Raw genomic sequence first — 22,160 nt, 5'->3', positions numbered from 1 at the left:
TAGCAGTTGGTAATATGTATAGTAGTGGTGTAGTAGAACTGGGGGTGGCATTTGTTAGGTTTTCGTTTCTATTAATTACGAAAAAACTTTCCTTTCTCCGTGGTAGCATTCTCATCCTCTGTTTCTTCTTCGGAAGAGAGTTGAACTTCTTCAGCGCTGTCTTCGTGGTTTTTGCTCTGTTTGAGATTTTTATAAGCTGCTTTCTCTGCCAGGGGAGATTGTGGTCCTCGTTTTCCATTCTTCTTATCCGTAGGTTTCGCCGTTGAAGAGGTTTGTGCAGTTGAGTTTGCTTGGTTTTTCCTAGATTGCCTTGTGAAGGGTTTCGGTGTTTGGAAGGTCGAGTTTTCTTCTTCTTGTTGCTGTTCGTGTTGAAGTTTTTGTTGTAGTTGAAGTTGTTGCTGTTGATTTGTGGTAGACGTATTTCCTGATCTGCTCGCTGATTGGCTGCGATCTCTCGTGGGTGTGGTAAGCGTTGTAGATAAATTGTTTTCTCTAAAGTAATTTTGAACCTTTTCCTTGAAGATTTTGTGGTCTAGAGCCATTTTGCGGTTTTCTTTAGTTAATTGTTCGATTGTAGCAGTCATTTTTTGTACATTTTCCAAGAGACTCTCAATAATCTTGTCCTTATTAGCACTGTCAGCATCGGTTACCGATGCGTAGGTGGGTTTGGCATTGAACGGGCCAACCCTTTTCCGAGCTTCTGCCCAGGAAATTGACTCATCCGTTTTGCAACGAATGACCGCTTCCTCATGGCGGTATAACGGGCATTTACGCCCCGCCGCGGAGTGCTCGTTTTTGCCGTCCGGACAATGCGGGCAGCGAAAAACTTCCTTACAGCTATTTTCTTTATTTGGATGATTTCCAGCGCAACGTGTGCAACGCGTTGTCTGATCGCAACGTTTTTTTGTGTGGCGATAGTTAAGGCAGTTTTTGCAGAACATCGGGCTCTCATAATACGTTCGTATCGATACCTTAATCCATCCAAAGTAAACTTCTTTCGGCAATTTAGTACTGCCAAAAGTCAGGACCATCATCTGCGTATTGACTTGTTTCTTTTCGATATATTTCGTTATCTTTCTGACAGCAGTCACACCCTGACTTTTCAACTCCTTCAAAATTTCTTCTTCCGATATGTCGGTTGCTTCTTGAAGATAGGCGATCCCAAGCGTTTTGTTGAGTCCCGGGTGGTCAATAATTTCTATTGCGGTGTTTGTATCAAGCTCTTTGATTTTTTTAAGTTCTTCTGCAAGTTTAGTGTTGTAGGTACTAAGTGTATAGCTTAGTCCTTTACCATCGATAGCCATATCGATTTCCTTTCGAAGTGGTTTTCCAATCTTAGCCTCAACAAATGACGAAAACCAAAACGGATTTTTTGGGAGCGGTGTAGGATTTTCACCTGGTCTTTGGACTTTCAAGAAAATTTTTCGCCCGTCAAAATTTGACGAACGCATATAGGGGGGAATGGGGGATGAATCTACATATATTGTAGGTCCCCCACCCCCGGGGGGCGCGCCATCCATGGCACGCGTTTTTTCAAATGCCTTTTTCCACTATCGTTGGTAAGCAAAAATTTCGTATACCAGAAAAGAAATCACTCCCCCTAACACCAACTTTGCAATTTTTTACACCTCCTTATAATTTGTTTCAGATTCGAATTTCAAGATATTCCACTTATTTGGCACCCCTTCTACGATTGCTATAATCTTACTCGAATTGAAAAAACTTTCGAGTAGCCCAGACACACACCCGAACTGCTCGAATCGAGTAGGAGCTTTTCGTGTCTAGCACTGTAAATCGCACTACTACACACTGGGTGCTCGGTATTCGTGTGTTATGGAAATGTCGCTATTGATTAAGCGACCCCACTTGCACTACCACTCACTCAAATTTCCGGTATTTGTTTTATTGGGGATCGCGTGTAAACAATTCTAACGAATCGCCCAATACCGAAATTGAAAATACCGGAAAATACGCACTCAAACCTTAATTTGTCCACGGATTTCACTCGCACGGAAAGTTTCGTAGCAGCCAAAGCAATTTGACCGTCCTTAGCATCCATAAACCGTAAGTAACGCATCCAATAACTGGCAAGAAATTCGGAGAAAAAATAAACCGTACTTGTCTATGCCAGTGCATCCAGACGGAACTCACGGATCTGAATCTGAAATCTGAATCTGAAATCTGAATCTGAAATCTGAATCTGAAATCTGAATCTGAAATCTGAATCTGAAATCTGAATCTGAAATCTGAATCTGAAATCTGAATCTGAAATCTGAATCTGAAATCTGAACCTGAATTCTGAATCTGAAATCTGAATCTGAAATCTGAATCTGAAATCTGAATCTGAAATCTGAATTTGAAAACTGAAATCTGAATCCGAAATTAAATTCCGGATCCTGAATCGGAGATTGCAAATCTCAACCTGAAAACTTAATCTTAAACAAAAAAACTATACTTTGAATAATTTCTTCTAACAGTATTCATTGAAGCTTTCATTCGTATTCAGACTAGGTTCAACTTTTTGTAGTCTTATTCTCCATTTTTAATTTTTCAAGATCAAGCTTCATAAGGTTTCAAAGACTTTTAATTCTCAAACGTGCTGCCATTAAACAGTTTCTCGATTGGATTTCCAATTTCCATTCGTTCAAGCAACCTTTCTTAAGCAAAAGTTGTATCCCAATAAGACTCGAGTCATAGCTTAAATCTTGGGTCCATCGTTTCGGAGTGTAGCTAACAAAATATTACTTGAACCCATCCATCCCAACCATATTTAATCCTTCACGGATTGGCAAATGCAAAAAAGAAACAGAAACAGCTAGGGAAAAAAATTAAAGACAACCGGCACGGAAAGAGAATATTTTCCTTTCCCAAAATCAAAAATTTCCATACTTTTTCCGCTCGACTGAGCTTATTCGCCCCGAAAAGAGTTGTTGGCCGCACAGACGATGAGAATTTTCCCCGACGGTTGGAAAAACCGGTGATCGAGGACGCCAAAGGGAGGATTTTCCATTACCGGCAACAGTCGAGGGAAGCAGAAAAAAAATATTGAAGAAGGGATTGCGTTTCTGTATTCGTGATGGAACAGTGATTTTCGATGTCTTCGCAATCAAATCATTCCAACCAACGTCAACGACAACGTAAGAGAAGAAAAGACACCTTGGAGTTGTCGTTCCCGTCGGTGATTTTTTTCGTTCTGTTTCTTTCGAGTCATGGCGAATGGTTTTTTTCTGAGCCTTGAGGAAAATAGGACCTGAATTTTATGATTATGATAATAGTCTTCCCTTCGGGAAATCCTGGCTAGAAAGCTGGCTGGCTAAAACACATGGGTTCTGACTTTTTGCGTTCGATTTATGCTCTGGAACCCACATGATGATGTGAATACAAATGCATTTTGAGTTCGATGATCGAAATTTATTTATCCACTGCAGAAGAGTATTGATGGTGTAAGAATCGTTTGGATTCGAAACCTTATCCATCTCAATTTTTTGTAATACAGAAAAAATATTCAACAAGTTACACAGAGTTTCACAACTCTATTCTTGCAGACACGTGTCTTTAACAAATGCATTCATTTTTTTTTATTGAAAATGTACATGTGAAATGGAATCGATCCTGCGTTCCATCAGTCGCTAAATGATAACGATAATCCAACAAGCATCAACCTTGTCAAAACGGAGAAACATATCGAAATATTAATCAAATATCGATGCCGAAACAGCTTTCCCTGTGCTGCTGTCTGCCTGATTAATATGTTTCGCAAAGCATTTGCGATCGATGCTGGGTCAATCCATTTTCATAAGCTGAAATTTTCCCCCCGGGTAAACTTTGGGCATCCATACTGATAAATCACCATAACACATTAACACCGGCCAAAGCTTCATATTTCCGATAAAACCATACCCATCATCCTGTGGTTGTTCATATTGTAGCGATAAATATTTGATGCGGTTCGGTTTTTGTGCGAAATGTTAAGCTGTATTTATAGAACGCCCCGCAGAACTTCCGATGATGAATCCTCAATAATTAATCTAGTCCAAATATGAGGGTTTTGTCTGGGATACGGCGCGTGAAATAAAAACATAAGCAGACTCCATGTTGTTAATGCTGATGATGTTTTGGTGCTGAAGCATAAAACTTCCTACGAGGGACACATGTAGAGAGCACCATTACTTCCGACCGGAAGTTCACTACTGTGGAAAAACACAATGGCGATTTTCGCTGCCATTGTTGATGACGATCATGTTGTTACTCTCTTTAATGTTCAATTTTCGGTGATATACGAACGTTTTTTCTACACAACATGAAGACAACGAAAGAAAAAAATCTTACTGTGCGATGACAGTAAAATGGGCTGTGGCGTGAAATGTCTAGATCCTACAAGAAAGCAATCTATTTTATGATGTTTCGGTAAAAGATGACACCGCTATTTTATGGCACATGGTTGGTGGTACAGCGCTCAGCTACTCAGCAGATTTTACGATCTCCCAGAGATCTGATGAGTGGTGGTGGGAGAGTTACTTTTGCGCAAGAGTCTACGGTGTGGCTGCTACTTACTTATTATTTTTACTTGTTCTAACGAAGACGGACGGTGCTTTTGATTAGGGATGCCAGGTGTATCCAGAGGTTGATTGTTTTATTGTTTCATTTGTTTGAGTGAAGAGATTCTCAAGATAAATATAAAATTCTCTTACTCATTTTAAAAAATCATTAAAAGAAAATTGATACGAAAGCCAAAACGTTGGTAAAGTGTCACAAATAAACAAAAAAAAAAATTAAAAGAAATCAGTACTGAAGTTATAAAATCGCTTGGTGTATCTTTGTACCTGAAAATAATCACACTTTCGTAGGTGATGGAAAGAATCAGAGAATTATAAGGTATCAAAGAACGAGAGAACATAAGCCGTAAATATCATGAAATTTTCGAAAAAGGTACAGCGGCTCTCCGGCAGGACTTGAACCTGCAATCTCCGCTTCAGTACAACGGCGCGTTAGCCAATTTCACCACGGTGAACGTGATGAAATCGGCGAACACGAGCAATCGAGCTCTGCCGATTAACTGCTGGACCTTCTATCGAAACACCATGTATATCCCGCATTCAGGGTTGCCAACATTTTTTTTTTTTTCAAAAATCAGGGGACTGGTGAAAAAACAATCAGGCATAATCAGTCTAAGATAAAGTAACGGAAAGTTCGCTAAAAGTGATGACTTTTTTTTGGTCACCGCTCCTCATTTTTCTCTAATATGTGTTGTGAACATAATTCTACTGAATCAAAGCATCGAAGCAAACGATCCCTTTAATTCTTTTTTTTAAATAAGAATTCAAGGGAATCTTTCAATTGCTTTGATTCAGACACATTTCCACTTTTTCACTTCACCAATTGTACCTAATCCAGTCCCTTACTACCCATTTTTCAACACATTCGCAAAAATCAGGCAAAACCAGGCATATTTTCAAAAATCAGACAAATTCAATGACTTATCAGGTTGTCATGCATCGCCTCGAAAAATCAGACAATGCCTGAAAGTTGTGGCATTTTGGCATCTCTGACCGCATGTGATCTTTCCCACTATTGATCTCTCTTGTTTCTCTAACCCCACCCATCGACTCGGGATTTTAGCCGAGCAAGCACATGGTCGATTGCTTCGGGTTTGCCGCAACTTACGGTCAGATGATCTGAGGAAAAGAATTAGATGAAATCTGTCGGTTGCTTTGATGCTTTGATTCAGTAGAATTATGTTCACAACACATATTAGAGAGAAAAGGAGAAGCGGTGACCAAAAAAAAGGGCATCACTTCTAGCGAACTTTCCGTTACTTTATCTTAGACTGATTTTGCCTGATTTTTTTCACCAGTTCCCAGATTTTTGAAAAAAAAAGTTAGCAACCCTGCATGCGGGATAGACATAGTGTTTCGATAGAAGGTCCAGCAGTTGATCAGCAGAGCTCGATTGCTCGTGTTCGCCGATTTCATCATGTTCACGGTGGTGAAATTGGCTAACGCGCCGTTGTACTGAAGCGGAGATTGCAGGTTCAAGTCCTGCCGGTGAGCCGTTGTATCTTTTTCGAAAATTTCATGATATTTAGGTACGACTTATGTTCTTTCGTTCTTTGATACCTTATGTTTCTCTTATTCTTTCCATAAACCACGAAAATGTAAAAGAAATCAATCAATGAGGGGAATAGCATTTAAAGAATCTGATAAGTAGAAACATTTTATAAACTTAATATTCTTTTTGTATTCAAACTTTTTTACATTCAGTTACGTTACGTTTCAGTTTTAAAAATATTACCCAAGTAACACAGATTAAGTCGGCAAGCATAGGAAAGTTTTATTATGGTTTTATAACGGCTTCATTGGATGCAGCTCGTTTTGTTTATTGTATAAAAAAAAATCTTCTGTTTTATTATAGTCATGAGAAATGCTATCTTCAAAATTCTTCAAATCTCCGAAAGGACCCACCGAAAAACACCGTATGTTTAAAGTATTTTGAAGTTTAGCGGAAGCCACGATCTTTAATTTTATTATGTCAGATTGCAAAATTTGGCTCCTTACAGCTTTACCCTTTCACCCAATACCAATATTGTGGAGGTTTCATACGATTTTTAGTCATTAAAAGCGGCAGCCGCCATGTTGGGTTTCAAGATGGCGTCGGATAGTGAAATTCATCTTTTTGTTTAGCTCTTTCATTAATTACCCATATTGTGGGGGTTTCATTGGATTTTCAGTAATTCACAGCATTTTGAAGTAAAGCGGAAACTATCATATTGGACTTCAAAATGGTATCAGATAGAGATATTCGATTTCTACTCGAAGTTAACTCACGAAAACGAAAAAAAAATTAAGAAATTCTAACAGGTCTTAAAAAAGTTTTATTTAAGCTTTGGTAGGCAATGTTTGAAAATATTATGATTTTTTTTTTAATATTTAACCCTTCGTTTCATAAAATAACAAGTTTGCAACAATTAATGTATGGAAAAAGTGAAAAATCGTATTTTATTTTAATTTTTTTTCTTGATGTACTCATCATTTCCAACTGTAAAAAATGATTTTTAAGGAAAAATAAAAAATCATGAAATGAAGGGTTAATGGCATTTCGGCGAATTGAAGTCTAGTTGAATGAAAACGCGAGAGTTCATCTTGTCGAAATGCCGTTTAAATATTAAAACAATTTGTAAAGTCGAGAAAAATTTAAAAGAAATGATTTTATTGAAGCTTATTAACCCGATCTAAACATTTTAATTTTTTTATTTTATTCGGAACGTTAAGGTTAATTTAAAACAAATATTTCAAGTGGTTGATTATCAAAATAGGTTGAAAATTTAAGAATTAATTCACCTTCAATATGCGAAAAAGAAATATCAAATTAATGTTAAGCAGTCTAAAACATTTGATTCTAAGCTCAAGTCCTTTTGCTCTACTGAGATGTTTTTGAACTAAATTTTAAGATTTAGCGATATCACATTTCAAGTAATGATCAGCTTACTTAGTTCTAAAAGGCTGTAGACTAGTGTAATTTAAGTTACTCAAGAAACTAAACCTGATCCACATTTACTCAGCAAGATACACATTTATTATTTATTGGCAATGCACAGTGATCCAGAAATGAAATTTAGAAGGAACAAATTATTAGCACTTTTCCCTTTAGTTTGAAACATTTGATATCCTAGACAATCTTTCACAACAACTAAAGGCGGTCAATCTGAATGAACTAATTTTCAGGTGTTTCATAACGTTTCAGAGATATGAAAGTTATTTTCTAACTGAAATAAGTAACAATTTTTTAAAAAGTGATAATTCATGAAACTATGTCGATAACATTAAACATGTATCTCTTAAACCATAATGTTTATTGCAATTTATTTTCATAAAGTTAGGGTGGTCCTACAAAAAATTGTGTAAGAATATAACTCTTTAAGAGCTACGATAACTCGAAATGGGGCAAGTCGAAAATTATATCGTTGATTGCGTTTGGAAGTTCATCTGGTGGAATATTTTTGTTTAAACATAAAATCGCAGTTTGAAATTTAGTAAAAAAAACGCTAAAATCTCTGGAAAAATAGAGATAATTAGTATCTGAGTTCATCAAGATCTTAGAAACTACAGAATCGATTTATATTAAATTTGGCATGAAGAAGTTTAACGGGTAAGCAAATGTTCTTGGGAAGCTTCGAGTCCCTTCCATTTAACGGAGGGAAGGCTCCCATACAAAATAATCGGAGAAACGATAAAATACGTTTGAGTTCAATCATGTGACAAGTAAATCTCATCTAGTCATTGAGTGCTTGTCTAAACGGTATCATAAAAACGCAGCCCGAAAATAAAAATAATTAGTTTTAAAATTTGTTTTAATGATGTTTTACTTTGTTCATTTCCTTCTTGACATTATTCAAACCACGATTAATATATCTTAACTTCCGAAAGAGAGTTTCGTAAAAACACGCATTAAACAAATAACCTCTATTATAGAATATGGTCCCTTTTTTCTCTTAAATGTCTCAAACAGCAATAAAAATTTTGAAAGCGTTTCATTCAGCCCTATATCAGCGAAGCATGTTTTGATTTGGTATGAACAATTGGCGTTGAGGACCAAAACAATGAAAAAAGTGAGAAATAAGAGTAGTACTTATGTTTTTTACAAAAATCGTGAATATATTTTTAAAAATTTCTGTGGAAAAATGCATAACATTGATTCTTTAAATTATTCGTACAGATAACTGCATTTCTAGACGTTTTCTAGTATTCCAAAGGCTTTAAAGGAGGTTTCAAAGATATTTCCCTCAAGGAATTTTACAGTTGAGCGTTAATACGTTAATTTGATGCTTTATTTCTTCTTAGACATGACGTAAAGTTATGAAAACAAAGATTCTGGGTTAATGTTGAATCATAAAAATCAGGTTGGAATTCTAAAACTTTATTTTTTTTTTTCAGGAAATCACATTTATCAAATTTCACTCCATAAATGGCAGCACCATCTCGCAGTAAAAACCAAATTGAGTCTAAATAATTTTCTGGGTTTAATAAGGCCCATATTAATAGTTTTCAACTTAGGATTGTTGGGTTTAACGCTGAAATTAAGCAGCTTAATAAAGTATTAAAGCTTAGATGCGAAATTCCTTGATGCGTTAGGATTTTTTTTGAATACTAGAAAATGCTTAATAATGCACATGCAGTGATCTTTCGAAATAGTTCGTAGAAGCATTGTTTTGCCTTTTCACACAGTACATTTTTAGAAATAAACTTATGAGTAATACTATTCTTATTCAGCACCCTTTTTTTCATATTTTTGGTCCTCAACGCTTGATCAATTGCTTGATTTATCCTTTGAACAATTTGAAACAAATTTAAGAAGAATATTTTCATTAGTAACAATCCTTTTTTTAACAAATAAAATACATAGCCAAATCATGCCAAAATTGATTAAATTTGCTTGATTAATTCTCAAGGTAAACAAAAAAAATCTTTTCTGAAGCACCCAAATAAGTTCTCGGGTAAAAAAAAAAATTATTGAAGATCCACTTCTCCCTTTTTATATCCTAATAAAATAATAATTTTTCGTTCCAAAATTCCCTATTACACCAAAATAAGTTCCATTTGCTCGAATAGTTTCCAAGTAGTTAAAAAAAATTGTGAGCCCCCTCGCGTTTTTCCATCCTCTCACTGAAAAAAACGAAGAGTTGAAAATTATCACAAAAATATTTGTCATATTCAAATACTTTCCCATGCATGATTTAGATTCATTTGCTTGATTAGTTCTCGAGTTATGCAAATAATTGTAATGGAGCCCCCCTGCCACCGTCCCATCTCCCCACTGCGCACTGGAAGGAAGAAGGAGTGAATGATTTATAAAATATCCATCGTTCAGAAACTCCCTCGCATGCCGAATTTGATTTAATATTTTTTATCTTTCCCTCCTTTATACCTGCCTCTCTCTCCGGTGGATGAAGGCAGATGATTTAACTGATCATACAATTTTTTTCAGTATTCGAATACCCTTCGATACCAAATTGGGTACGATTTCCTTGATCAGTTGCCGAGTTACACAAAAAATTGTAAGAGAGGTTCCCTCCCTTTTCTATCGTTTCACTAGAATTGAAAAGAGAGGGGGGCCAAATAAATTCGTTGGAAAACCCTCCTCTACTCTTTCTATCCCCGTACTGGAATGAGTCACAAACTATCATGGAAATATTTTTTGTACCCATGCAAAAGTTGGATTCATTGGCTCGATTATTTCTCGAGTTATACAAAAACTATCATTGGAGTCCCTCTATCCACATCCTATTCCCCAACTTAAAGGAGGAAGGGGTATCCATCTAGTTTAGGAACATTTCCTGTAACCAAATACACTCCCATGCCAAATCTGGTTCCATCTGCATGATTAGTTCTCGCGTTATTCGAACATGTTATATTCTTACTATATTACACTTCTATGACTTTCATTTACATACCTGAGAAGATATACCTTGTTAATTAAAATACTCTCTCATTACAAAAATTTAGGATTAAAACAAAAGTATTTTTAGTTGGAATTTAATGATTGATGAAACTTAAATTCAAAATTCCTATTTAATGAATGTTCCTTAGGAGTCTACACCTGGCATCCCTCCCTACCCAAAAGTGATATTGTGCCATTGTACCGAGACGATGCTGAATGTGCAAAAAAAGGAGTAGACGAAATTGCAATCCTGACATAAAGCAGGATGCTCTCTCTCTCTAGTCTGATGATGATAGAAGTCTATCAATGGGAGGTACACACTTGTGATTGGCTTCTCCTGCTGACGGAGCTGTTACTTCCACTCCTTCGCCGGAAGCTGCCACCGGAAGCAGATAATTCCTGTCCTGGACCCGTATTTGCACTGGCAGACGAATTTTCCCGCACCAACTCCTTGGGGGTACCGGAACAGGAAGGAGGTCCCCCGCGCTGCTCAGTTGGGCTGTTTCCCACGGCCACTACCGATCCGGACCGGGACGACAGACCCTTGGCACTATTGGCACTACCTTTGATGCTTCCCCGGGCACTTCCACTCCCACCACCCATGGATCCACCCAACTCGTCACTTGCCATGCTGTTACTTTTGAAGTAAGCTTTGTCACCCATCTTGGTGTAGTAGCACTTTTGATTGCAGCTCTTCTGATTTGAATACTACCGAATGGAACTCTTCCCCCAAACTTATTTGTAGAAGTCCCGCTGTTCGTCGTAAGATTACCAATCACACATTCACCACCCCCACTCATTCACATTTGGCTTAGCAATTGTGGGACTTGATTCGATTTGCTCTTCTTCTAGTTGTATAGCCCCTGGCTGCAGTCGGTTTCTTGCTTTAAAACCCCACAAGAAAGAAGAAAAGGTGAAGCAACCAGAAAAAAGAACATCAAAATCAAAGAGGATTTCCCTGTTTTCGATTCACTTTTCACTGGCAGTCGTCGTCGGGTGCCACTTTTGGTCTGGCTTTCTTTGAGTACCGAGCTACCCTTTTTTCCCACCAGCTAGAGGTAGCATGGTAGCTTATATTCTAATCTAAGGCTAAATCTCATTTCACTTTGGAACTTTTCGGCGTGGACTTTTCTTATCATCCCGGATGGGTGTTTGTGAGTGTTTGTGTTCGGTGCGTGTGCATTAGTTTGACTGCTGCCACACTGATTTGGTGAATGGAAATTGCTGTTTAGGGTCGTCGTGTATGCGTAAAATAAAAAGAACTAGCTTTGAATATTTTATTAAAAGTTTATAGGAGGAAATCGATAAAACATATTTTGAAAATCAAACTATCTTAATATTCACTGTATGCATAAAATTTTTAAACAATTTATTTAATTTTATTGATTATTGTTTCAATTATTACAAGGTTTTTCCTAAATAGATCGAAACAGCTGCTATCAAGCCTTAGCCCGTGGATAGCCCGATGATTCTCAAAATTTTTAAAAAGTACGGACTCGCTAGGTTGTGACCGTCAATGACGGAAGTTTTTTGAGAAATTTTTCAAGATCTGCTGCCGTCCAATTTTTTTACAACACTTTCTTTATTTCAGGCTTATATAAATCCAACTGTTTTTGCATCACAGAATGCGAAAATAGACATAGTGTTGGAAAGAAAATTGTCGGCCGCAGATCTTGAAAAATAAATAAAAGAAAATTCTTAATGTCATCTTATTAAAAAAATCATTTCAGGAATAGTTTCAAAATGAGCAATATTGTTATTATATCCTGGAAAAATATTAGAAATAAATTTTTAAACCAAAAACAATCTTTTATATTGAGATATTTAAGATGGTTATGCTATGATTGGAGATAGACTGATGCTTTTTTCCGAAACATGCGCTTTAATAATGTGGAGTCAAATCTAAGGGTTTGTAATTTTTGCATGATATACATTTAAAAACACTTTCCAGTGAACAAATAGAGCCAAATGGTCTTCTACAAAGTTGTAGTCAACAGTTTTTGGAAAACTTGGTCGAAACATCGCATCACAAATATTTGACTATTTTTAAACGAGTAATGATTTTTTGAAACTTGAAATGTTAATGTGTGTCGAAAAAACCATTATTTTCCTGTAATTTTTGTAAATGAATTCGTACAAGAAATATGTTCTCTGAACATGTGAATGAAATTAATATTTGCACATTTTTTTCTCAGAGAGCAAAGTTATATCTGGAGACGTTCGTGAGTTGTATGGAACTTTTGAACAAAAACTTTTACTTTTCAAACAGTAATTTCTTGGATTGGTGCAAACCAAAAAAAAATCATAACGGCATGACTTAGTTTAAATATCAACTGTTTGATTGTGAAATTTTGGAAGATAGTTTTTTTATACTCGAGAAAGAAATTCATAAGTTGTAAATTATGAATTCAAATTGCTGAATTTAAAGACCCTTTGAAAGAGAACATCCTCATTTCTAGTTTATAAGTCGAATTTTCATCATTTTAATAATGTTTAAGTCCATTGCGATGATGGCGCCATGCTTGCATGTTGCCTCCACTTTTGTAACTATATGCTATTTTGGTAAGTTTCATACGACTTCTTCCTTATGTTTTTTTTTTAAATTCCATTGTCCCTGCGATATACCTTTTAAAATGTTGCTGGGCGTACTCTTCTTTATGTGAAATTTTACGAAATGTTCTCTTTTTTATGAGAGCCCTTTAATCAGAAAAATGAACTTGTTTATTTCAGTTAAGGATGTATGATTTCCATATATTATACAAGCAAATGCGAAAGAAGTACAACTTTAAAAAATTTAATACCTTACCTAAATATCCCGTAATCATGGAGGCATCTTTGAGACGTAATTTACAGTGCGCGCAATATGTGCCTTTGAGTATGAAATAAACCCCCGAACAGTTTCAAAGAGCACAAAACCAATATTCTCAAATTTTTTGTAGCGTAAATATCTAACATATTGTTTGTTTAAAACGTCTCTAATAAAATAAAATAAAATTTTAAAAGAAATATTTTTTGTTAAAAGGAAATATATGCGTCTAAAATCTCTTTTTGAAATTAAGTAGTTTATCGTGTTTTGTAAGGTATGTCAGCATGTACGTCTCGGTGGTCGAGTGGTTAGCGTGGTAAGACGGTAATCGCTGGTCTACTGATGGCATGGGTTCGATTCCCATCTCGGTACTGGGTGTTAAATGTTAGTCTTAAGTTGTCCACGTCGTTTATTCAGTCTGTAGGGCCTAAATCGGCTAAGATGGTGAATGTCTGTTTTATAACATCAATACTACTTTTCTTCCGAATAATCCAAAAAGGAAAATTCAGCACCTGACTTTTCCCTTTTCATTATTTGAATAATATTTAAGAGAAAGTTTATAATTATCAAATACATCATACCTAAGCTTTCAGATTCTTTTCGGGTCGAGCAAATCCGAGCATTTTTACCCAAAAATAGGGCGCAATCCGGGTATCAGAGTATAGAATTTTCATTAAAGAAAACCGTGCAATATCCGGGCAAATCTAACAAAATTTTAGGCATTCTTCTGAAAATTTAAGTGAAAAATGGACCCAAAAAAATCATGTTTTATTGATTCACATCAGCGGTGTTAAATGCAAATTTAACATGTCCAAAAAAACGTTTAAAAGTGTTTTTCTATGAAAAAAAAACCTCTAAAAATCATACATTATGTCAAAAAATCTAGCTTTGGTTTGGATTTTGTATAGATTTTTGATAATTCCGGGCATTTTCTGCGATATCTGGGCAACTAGACCATACAGGGCGTTTTTTTTTTCTTTGAAAAATCGGACAAGCACAGAAAAAACCAGGCAACTAGGAATACTTGGCCATACCTATGTACTTCTTCTAACAAACTGACAGTGATTTTAAATTACATCTTTCGATTATTTATTTAATAAATTTTTCTTTACTCTTTTGAAGCAAATTTAAAATTGTACTCTTTTTGGTATAGCAGGATATGGTAACCCTAGACTAAATGCTCTTCTATTATTGGAAACAAGGGACATTCATATAAGATAAATAGAAAATTAGGAACAATTCAAACAATTTTCAAACGATCTTCATCAAATTTTGTAAGCATCAGGCAAAATGCACTTGCATGCACAATGCACTGCATACTTTTGAAACACGAGGGTCCCATACAAAGTATACAAATATTACGGCACTATCAGAAAAATGTCCAATTTTATTTGATTCAATGGAATTCAGTAAACAACAATTGCCGCAGCCCGTGGCGAAGAGGATAGCCTTCAATTCTTCTAAGCCAGTGGGCATAAAATCGAATCCCGATCATGGCATTCATATTAGAAGAACATTAAAAATGCCAATCGAGCGCAACAACAATGGTTAAAATCGGTCATTATTTGACGAAACGGCATGCATTTCACATTGAGTGTTCTGGTCGGACATTTAGTCGCCTCATTAAAACAGTGATGAATGTCACCCTTAAAAAAGTTAGCCAATTTTTGAAGCTTAATACTCTGTTGTGGTATGAGCCTACTTGGTTGAATGATTCATGATTGATTCATTGATTCATTGATTCATTGAAATGATTTACCGTGGTTGAATTGAAAGGAATCTTTCGATTGCTTTGATTCAGAAGCTTAATAACTTTTTTATATCAAGTTTAATTGAAATGCAACCTTCTGATGAAATATTTGTCATAGATTAGGCTTCAAGAAAACCTGTTTTTGAAAGAAATCGGTCGAAGAAGACAGAAGTTATTGACGAAAAACTGGTTTTTCATGTTCCTCTCGAACAAAATGTCTAAAAATCCCATACAAACTTCAGGCTCGTTGAGCGACCCCTTCCCGTGGTCCGATCTGGCCCAAATTTGGCATGAAATCTTGTACTAGGCCCAGGATCAATTTCAGCCTGCAGCGTATAACTTTTTCAAAAGTCGGGTCATTTGAGGCAGTCTAATGTCTATTCTGCGCAATAAGGTTAAGTCCATTTATCTTTTAAAAAAATTCTTATGAGAGTTCTAACAAGCCACTGTTAATATAAAACTGTAAAAGTTTTTGGGAAAAAAATTTCTTTCTGATTTACTGCTGATTTTAAACATTCAATTTATAAGTAAAATTTCTGTACAAGTTAATAGTTTATGATTTTTTTTTCGGTTTGTTTTTAACGGTTATCTAGACAGATCCATAAAAATGCTAATGATATAAACCACTATCAAAAAATGTCAAGCGAAATGTTCTTCTCTAAACTCAAAATTTTTAATTCTTTATCAAATTTTGATGAACGACTAAAGTACATCTAGAGTAACAATCTCGACTCAGAACTAAGGACAAAATCTGAAAATCTAATCCCTGCAGTCGGATTCCGGTACTTAAAGGAAATCACCAAAAATCGCTTCTTGAAAAGAAATTCTAAAATTGTCGTTCTCTTCATAAAAATGTCTTTTCTTCTTGGCTGATTCCGAAAAAGTTAAGAGAAAGAAAAAAAAACAAATGTAAGAGAAGAAAAAAGTATAGTTCACCTATTTACCGCTAGACGTCTTTTACGTTTGTTGTCGGTGAGACTTTTCAAAATGACTTATTGTTGGCACCGTCTTTCTCCCATGACAGTTTGTTTCCCGATATTGAGCACGGCAATTAGATTAAAATTATATTTGAAATTCTGAAAACTATTTGTAACAGCAATGTTCAATATTGCTAGATAAAATACTTCAAATCTTGCTCACAACCGTACATGCAATTGAATATGAAAAAAACATATCGTTGAGATTGAGGCTGATATTAAGATTAATTTAATAGATTTTTCTTTCCTTGTTTCAAAATATCTTGAAATCTCTTGAGTTTCCATCCACTCCAAGATGTCATAAAAGTTTTTGGTTTTTTATGTCAACCCGGTAAACTTCGTTTTACCTTCTTAAGTATAAATCGTAATAGATGTTTAATTTCATCTACACGTCCTTAACTGCACCGTGCTCGCGAATAGATTCTTATGGAAATCGTAACAAATAAAGTTGAATGTGTATTGGGACCACCTTTCATAAAAAGTGAGATCCTTGAAACTATTATACAAACTATCTCTGACCCAAAAAACCCTCGGATACCAAATTTCACTTCTTTTCGACCGACCATTGATACGTGATGTTGTTACAAAGAAAACGCCTCCAATTTTATATATAAGAATATGTGAAGAGATTATTTTGTATGGGGACCCCCCTTTCATCAAAAGTGAAATTGTTGAAACTATTATACAAACCATCTCTGACCCAAAAAACCTTCGGATAACAAATTTCATTTTATTACGACCGACCATTCATACGTGATGTTGTTACAAAGAAAACGCCTCCATTTTTATATATTAGATGACATGAATGGAAATGTAATAACATTAATTTCGTTCTTGAAAATTATTTTATATTTAACTGTATAATTGGCTTATATTTATGAAATTGGGCCATTATTTAATCTATGGAAAATATTTAAACCAATGGAAAAAGACTAATTTTTATTTAACTTTTTGTGATATTTTAATCACATTTAGAACTTCAAAAAACATACAATGAAAGATTCCATAAATTCGCAGAGTCGTATTTCTACAGAAAACGGATTAAATGTGCATATATCAAATTCTTGAGTTTATTGAAGTGTCGTATTTGATGTTATAAGAACATCATTTAAAAATAAATTTCACATTTCAGAGTTGATACGCACAAAGTAACCAAAAGCGTAAATTAAAAGTCGATAAACCTCAGATTTGATCCTCTGTATGTTGAAATTCTATGATTTAATGCTAGAATTGGTGACCCTACCGATCTTTTCATTATCAATTCATCACTATCGGTTGATTAAATGTAATGGAGCAGAACGGCAATTTTTTTTCATCAAAATTCTATGATCCTCAAAAAAAGAATACAGATATAAAATCATGGAAAAAAAAATTGTTTCGGAACTTTTCTTATAATCAGCTGTAGTCTGTAAAACCAAGCAATTTTATTATTTCAATATGAGTTCTCAATCTTTGTGAATTCATATCAATCAAAAAATTTTCAATATGACTTCAACAAAATGAGTTATCTTTGAGGAAAAATACCCATTTTTAAGGACTTTTTGGATTGAAGGTCGTTTTCTAAACAGCACTAAAATCAAAACTTTTTTTTTTGAAAGCATCTGATAGAAGACATTTGGACAACTTCAAAGTGGTAAAGTTTATTAAAAATCGATTCAGTCGTTTTGATTTAATAACCAAAACAATAATCCGCGTCTAAATGATCCTAACTGGCTAGTTTCCTTTTTTTGAAGGGTGGTTCTAGTAACCCTATTCAAAAGTCTAAAAATGAGAAATTTTAGAGCTTCTCATTTTAGAAAAAGTCAAAAAATTTCATGAATCTGTCTTTAACCATTTCTGAGATGTCGCTTCGAGAACGTACAGTTCGGGACACATAGACTAAGGATGCCAGATTGCCCGCTTTTATCCGAGTTTGCCCTGACATTAACGGCAAAATTTTTGAAGAGTCCGGCCTCTCCCGGTTGCCCGGATTTCAATGAAAAATGCTCGGATATAGCCCAGATTTATTCACTTTGTTTGGAAAATCAAACCAAAAAAACACAACGAACGCCTCGAAAACGAAATTTGTTCAGCATGTTTTATAAAAAAATATCACGAAAAGTTTTTTTTGGATGCCAAAAATACGATTAAAATCTTTCGATGAGTTTTTATGGAAATTTTTTTTTCCATTTGTTTTCTTGATTTTTGTTGAGTATTTTCTGGGATTTGAGAATACTTACTCGGATATTGGCCGGATTTATTGAAATAAAATGTCCGGATTTTGCCAGGTTTTTATTTAAGTTTGCCCGGTTTGTCCGGCCTGGATACGCCCCAAAAAAAATCTGGCAACCTTAATATAGACCCTAACTGCAAAGGAAGGCTTAAGGACAGCTTGTTGATCAAGTGGGTTGACCGAAGCTTTGGATCAAATATAAAAGTTTTTGGATTCAATAAAATTTGACTGATTTGCCGTAAATTTGAATTAAAAATTACTTTTCGAGATTATTTTTTTCTTGATTTTAATTGTAGATATTGGGTTGTAAATTTTGAGATCGAACGCCCGGATTTTGCAAGGTTTTTAGATAAAATGGACCGGTTTTTCCGATTTTCTGATTTCAATTATATTTTAAATCTAAATTTGTTATCAAAGGCCAGATTGTAGAATCTGTATCCAGTTTAATATTCTAAATTTTCAGTTCGGTTCATCATTGGGACAAAATCCTGTTTTAAATCTTGGTTTTGCATTTTACACCAACATAAGATACAATGTTCTAAACTCATCATTACGAAATATTGAAAGAAAGTATTTAAAATAACAAACCATTTTAAAGATTTGAATTGAAATATAAAAAAGTTTCATAATGGTGATCCAGAATTAAAAATTTTGAATGATGGAACTCCATGATTCGGAATCTCCAATCAGATTCACACAATTACGAATAAATAATTAAAGAAATTATTTTTATAGAAAACCAAAGATTCCGAATTAAAATAAGCGATTTTTGGTTAAGGATTATGTCTGCTCTATTCATAATTCTTGGGAATTTTTGTTTGGAATTATGATTCAGAAATCGATTTCAAAATGCAAATTCAAAATTTTAATTTAGGCAGAATTCAGATTCGGAATTAAATCACAAAATTGCCCAAAAACACAAAACAGGTAAACTACTAAACTACTAAAAATAAAATAATATCTGAACTCATTTATGAAATTCTTAATTTAAAATTCAATTTTTTTCACAGGATTTTAATGATGAAATAAATTTGAAGTGATAATTCGTTGTTGATAAAAAAAAATAAATTTTCATGTTCAGAAAAATTCTGCAGTTTAACATTATTAATATTGTTTATAATTTAAAAACAAGAAATAAACATGAATCTGAATATATCGAGTTTACACTAGATGAAAATAGATCTGATTTGATTCCCAAATATGTTTTTCTTTCAAATGGAGCCTTCAAGATCCCTCATTTATTTTTTAAAGCCTTTAAAAACTGAACATCTTTGGGACTTATTTTTGGAAGTAATGATTTCAAATGAACATCTAATAATATTAAAGAACATAAACCCGAATAAAGAGATACTCTTAGTATAACTTGTTTTTTTTTAAACTATTCTTTATGTATGCATTTTTCTAGCAAAAATGTTTAAGGAAATATTTTGTCACCAAACAATTTAACACCCCTCCCCCAAGAGGCTGTTCTTCCTACGGCCCTGCCTTCAGATTACACAGTACAATCAAAAGGCTAGTCTCTAAACATACTAACTTGGCCAGCTATTACTCTATTTGATTATATTTGACGGATTCGCCTTTTTTAGAATTCAATACCGATATATTCCTTCTAATTCGCATTTAAGCCTCTACTGCATGGACTACGAATCCACTGAGAAAATAAAATTGTCAACGGCAATCATTTTTTTTGACCTCTTACTCTGCAATTCATGCCAAAAAAATACAAAATTGTTTTTTCAATAGTTTTTTCTGTTTAAAATGTATTAGCAATGTGTTGTAAAGGTTTTATAAAAGCTTATTGATTTTTTATGCATGTCAATAGTTTGAATTATTTCACAGTACGGAATTATGCTAAAAATGTAAAAAAAACTCCGAGAACATATATAGTCTCTTACGCAGTAAAGGGCTAATAAAATATTTTGACAAAGCGAAAGTTACAAACTTTTTAAATTAAATGAACATGATTGACATAAGAAACTGCGTGTTCTCAATCATTTTGCTACACTAAAACGACAATCGGAAACCATAATAAACCGCTCGAAGCACTTCATCCGATTTGTCAAATTGAAGCAAATACACTAACATTTTAGTTTTTCATCGTTTCAAATGCCAACCATTAACTCTCGAGGAGCCAAAGAAACATTCAAAAGGTGCAACTTATGTGTCTGCTTTCACCCAAAGCTCAAATAGTAAATTTATTTTGTGGAGCAGCTCTTTTTAGACAATTTTCCTCAGTCACAGAGGAGATTTTGGCTCCGTTGAACTTTGAGAGGGAGGAAAGGAGGGTGGAAAAAACTTGAACCACCACCATATACACCACTGGCATACGTTCCAAGGACGTTCGTCGTAATTTTTCTTCGACCTCAACTTAACTGGGAGAGCTTCCGGGGTTTCCGGAATGGGAGAAACCGACAACCATGTCTGCTCTCCTCCGGTTGCTGCCCGAAACTTTACGACAAAAATAGTAATTTTATGTGCGATTCCGTCCCTCGTTTTGCTGTCTGTCTGGTTGGGACGAGACCGGAATCGGGGGGCCATCATTCCGGGTGCCATTTGTGAGGTTTTGGTGACATTTCGGGTGAACTGCCACTTTTTATGCCCCTTTTGTTCCCCGGGATAATATTACTTTTTTGGGGGTGCTGTTCCGGGAGCAACGATTTGGTTTTTTTTGCTTTCCGTTGAAATAGGGACTGAACTATAAGCTCTTTATGGTTTTCAATAAACTAAAGAGTAAATTATGTTCCAGAATCACACATGAAGGGATGTGAAAGATCATTCCTACATGAGATTTTTTTTTAAAATATGGATTACAAGTTTTTTTTTCAGAAAACTTTGATGTTTATAAAAATGTCTAGTATTTGGGATGGACATCATTAAAGTTTAAACGTGATTCCTTGAAATGTGATAGAATGCCTGATTTTGTGGCATTGGAAACTCTCTCTGCATGATATTGGTCTAGTCAATGAAAAAATCAATAGTCAACGACTTTCACAGAATGAAAGAATCCTTTGATTTACATTCGTGGTTGACTAATTTTCCTGCTTTTTCATCGCAAACTTCAAAATGGGTAATAGTTCTCCATTTTCCGAGCCTGTTGTCCCCAACTCTCATTTTCCCGAAAGTGGTTTATCGCAATAATTCCATCTTCAAAACACAACAACAGTTGTGTGCTCCTAACAATATCGACCGAATTCCGTATTCATTACTTGCAAATCGCTCCAACACTCCACTCTGATTTCCATCGTTCGGTGGGGCTCAGCGACGAGTTATAATTATGGATGTTCGCCTGCCTGCTATTCGCCTGTTTGCTATAAAGTAACATTAGCCAAAAGTCCCGGAGGGACCACGTTCATTACCATTCAAAACGGACGGAAAATCCGCCGACCGAAAAAGGGTCCCGGGATTTACTTGGTTGGGGGGGGGGGGGGGGGTGGGTACTTCAAAAAAGTTTGGGCCAAGCCAGGGTGGCGTTGTTACTACACTCCCAATCACCGGCACCGGGGGAACATTGATTAGTGTGAACCAAGCGAAGCAGCCCAGTGATTGCCTGAGCCTGTGGGCTTTAGGTTCGTTCAACTTGGGCCGAGTTGGGATCGTCTTTAAATAAGGTGACATTGATTTTTGAATATCATAATCTGTAAACTAACAGGAAAAAATAAAGAGCACATGTCATTCTAGGTGAAGTTTGCATGATGCACATCTCAACCATAAAAACCTCAAACCTTTCTAACAGTTTGCCTGCTTTAACAATCTTGTTTTGAAGATTAAAGTTTAAAACACCTACTAAATTTGTAAATCCACAAACACGGATGTTTCAGTTTTGAATAAGGAGTTTAGGGGAGATAAGAGGAAAACGAACACCCTGGACATAGAAAGCTCTCATTTTTTTTTCTACAGCATTACAAATTCTCCTCAATTAATTTTCAGAACAGTTTCGTATTTCCTATAGTATTAATTTTTCAAAAAAAAAAATGCAATTTT

The 22,160-nt window shown here is 35.0% G+C and overlaps 1 protein-coding gene across 13 annotated transcripts in view; it reads right to left on the bottom strand.

Moving 5' to 3' along the window:
- Positions 1-22,160, bottom strand: part of LOC129744119 (alpha-catulin) — a 458,959-nt gene that overhangs the window by 425,245 nt on the left and 11,554 nt on the right. For 9 of the 13 annotated variants that reach the window (XR_008736821.1, XR_008736818.1, XR_008736820.1 and 6 more), the window contains exon 2: positions 10,756-11,318. The exons of 2 other annotated variants lie outside the window; for them this stretch is intronic. Coding sequence is in view for 6 of the 11 variants with exons in the window: in XM_055736506.1 (XP_055592481.1) it covers positions 10,756-11,097 (342 nt within the window). In the remaining 5 variants the exon portion in view is untranslated. Of the gene's footprint in view, positions 1-4,554; positions 4,571-10,755; positions 11,319-22,160 lie in introns of those variants that run through there. 2 more of the 13 variants (XM_055736507.1, XM_055736515.1) reach the window with 2 other exon arrangements.

The sequence above is a fragment of the Uranotaenia lowii genome, chromosome 2 (genome assembly GCF_029784155.1).
Source record: "Uranotaenia lowii strain MFRU-FL chromosome 2, ASM2978415v1, whole genome shotgun sequence".
NCBI classification, from domain to species: domain Eukaryota; kingdom Metazoa; phylum Arthropoda; class Insecta; order Diptera; family Culicidae; genus Uranotaenia; species Uranotaenia lowii.
This window is presented reverse-complemented; position numbering and strand designations above follow the sequence as displayed.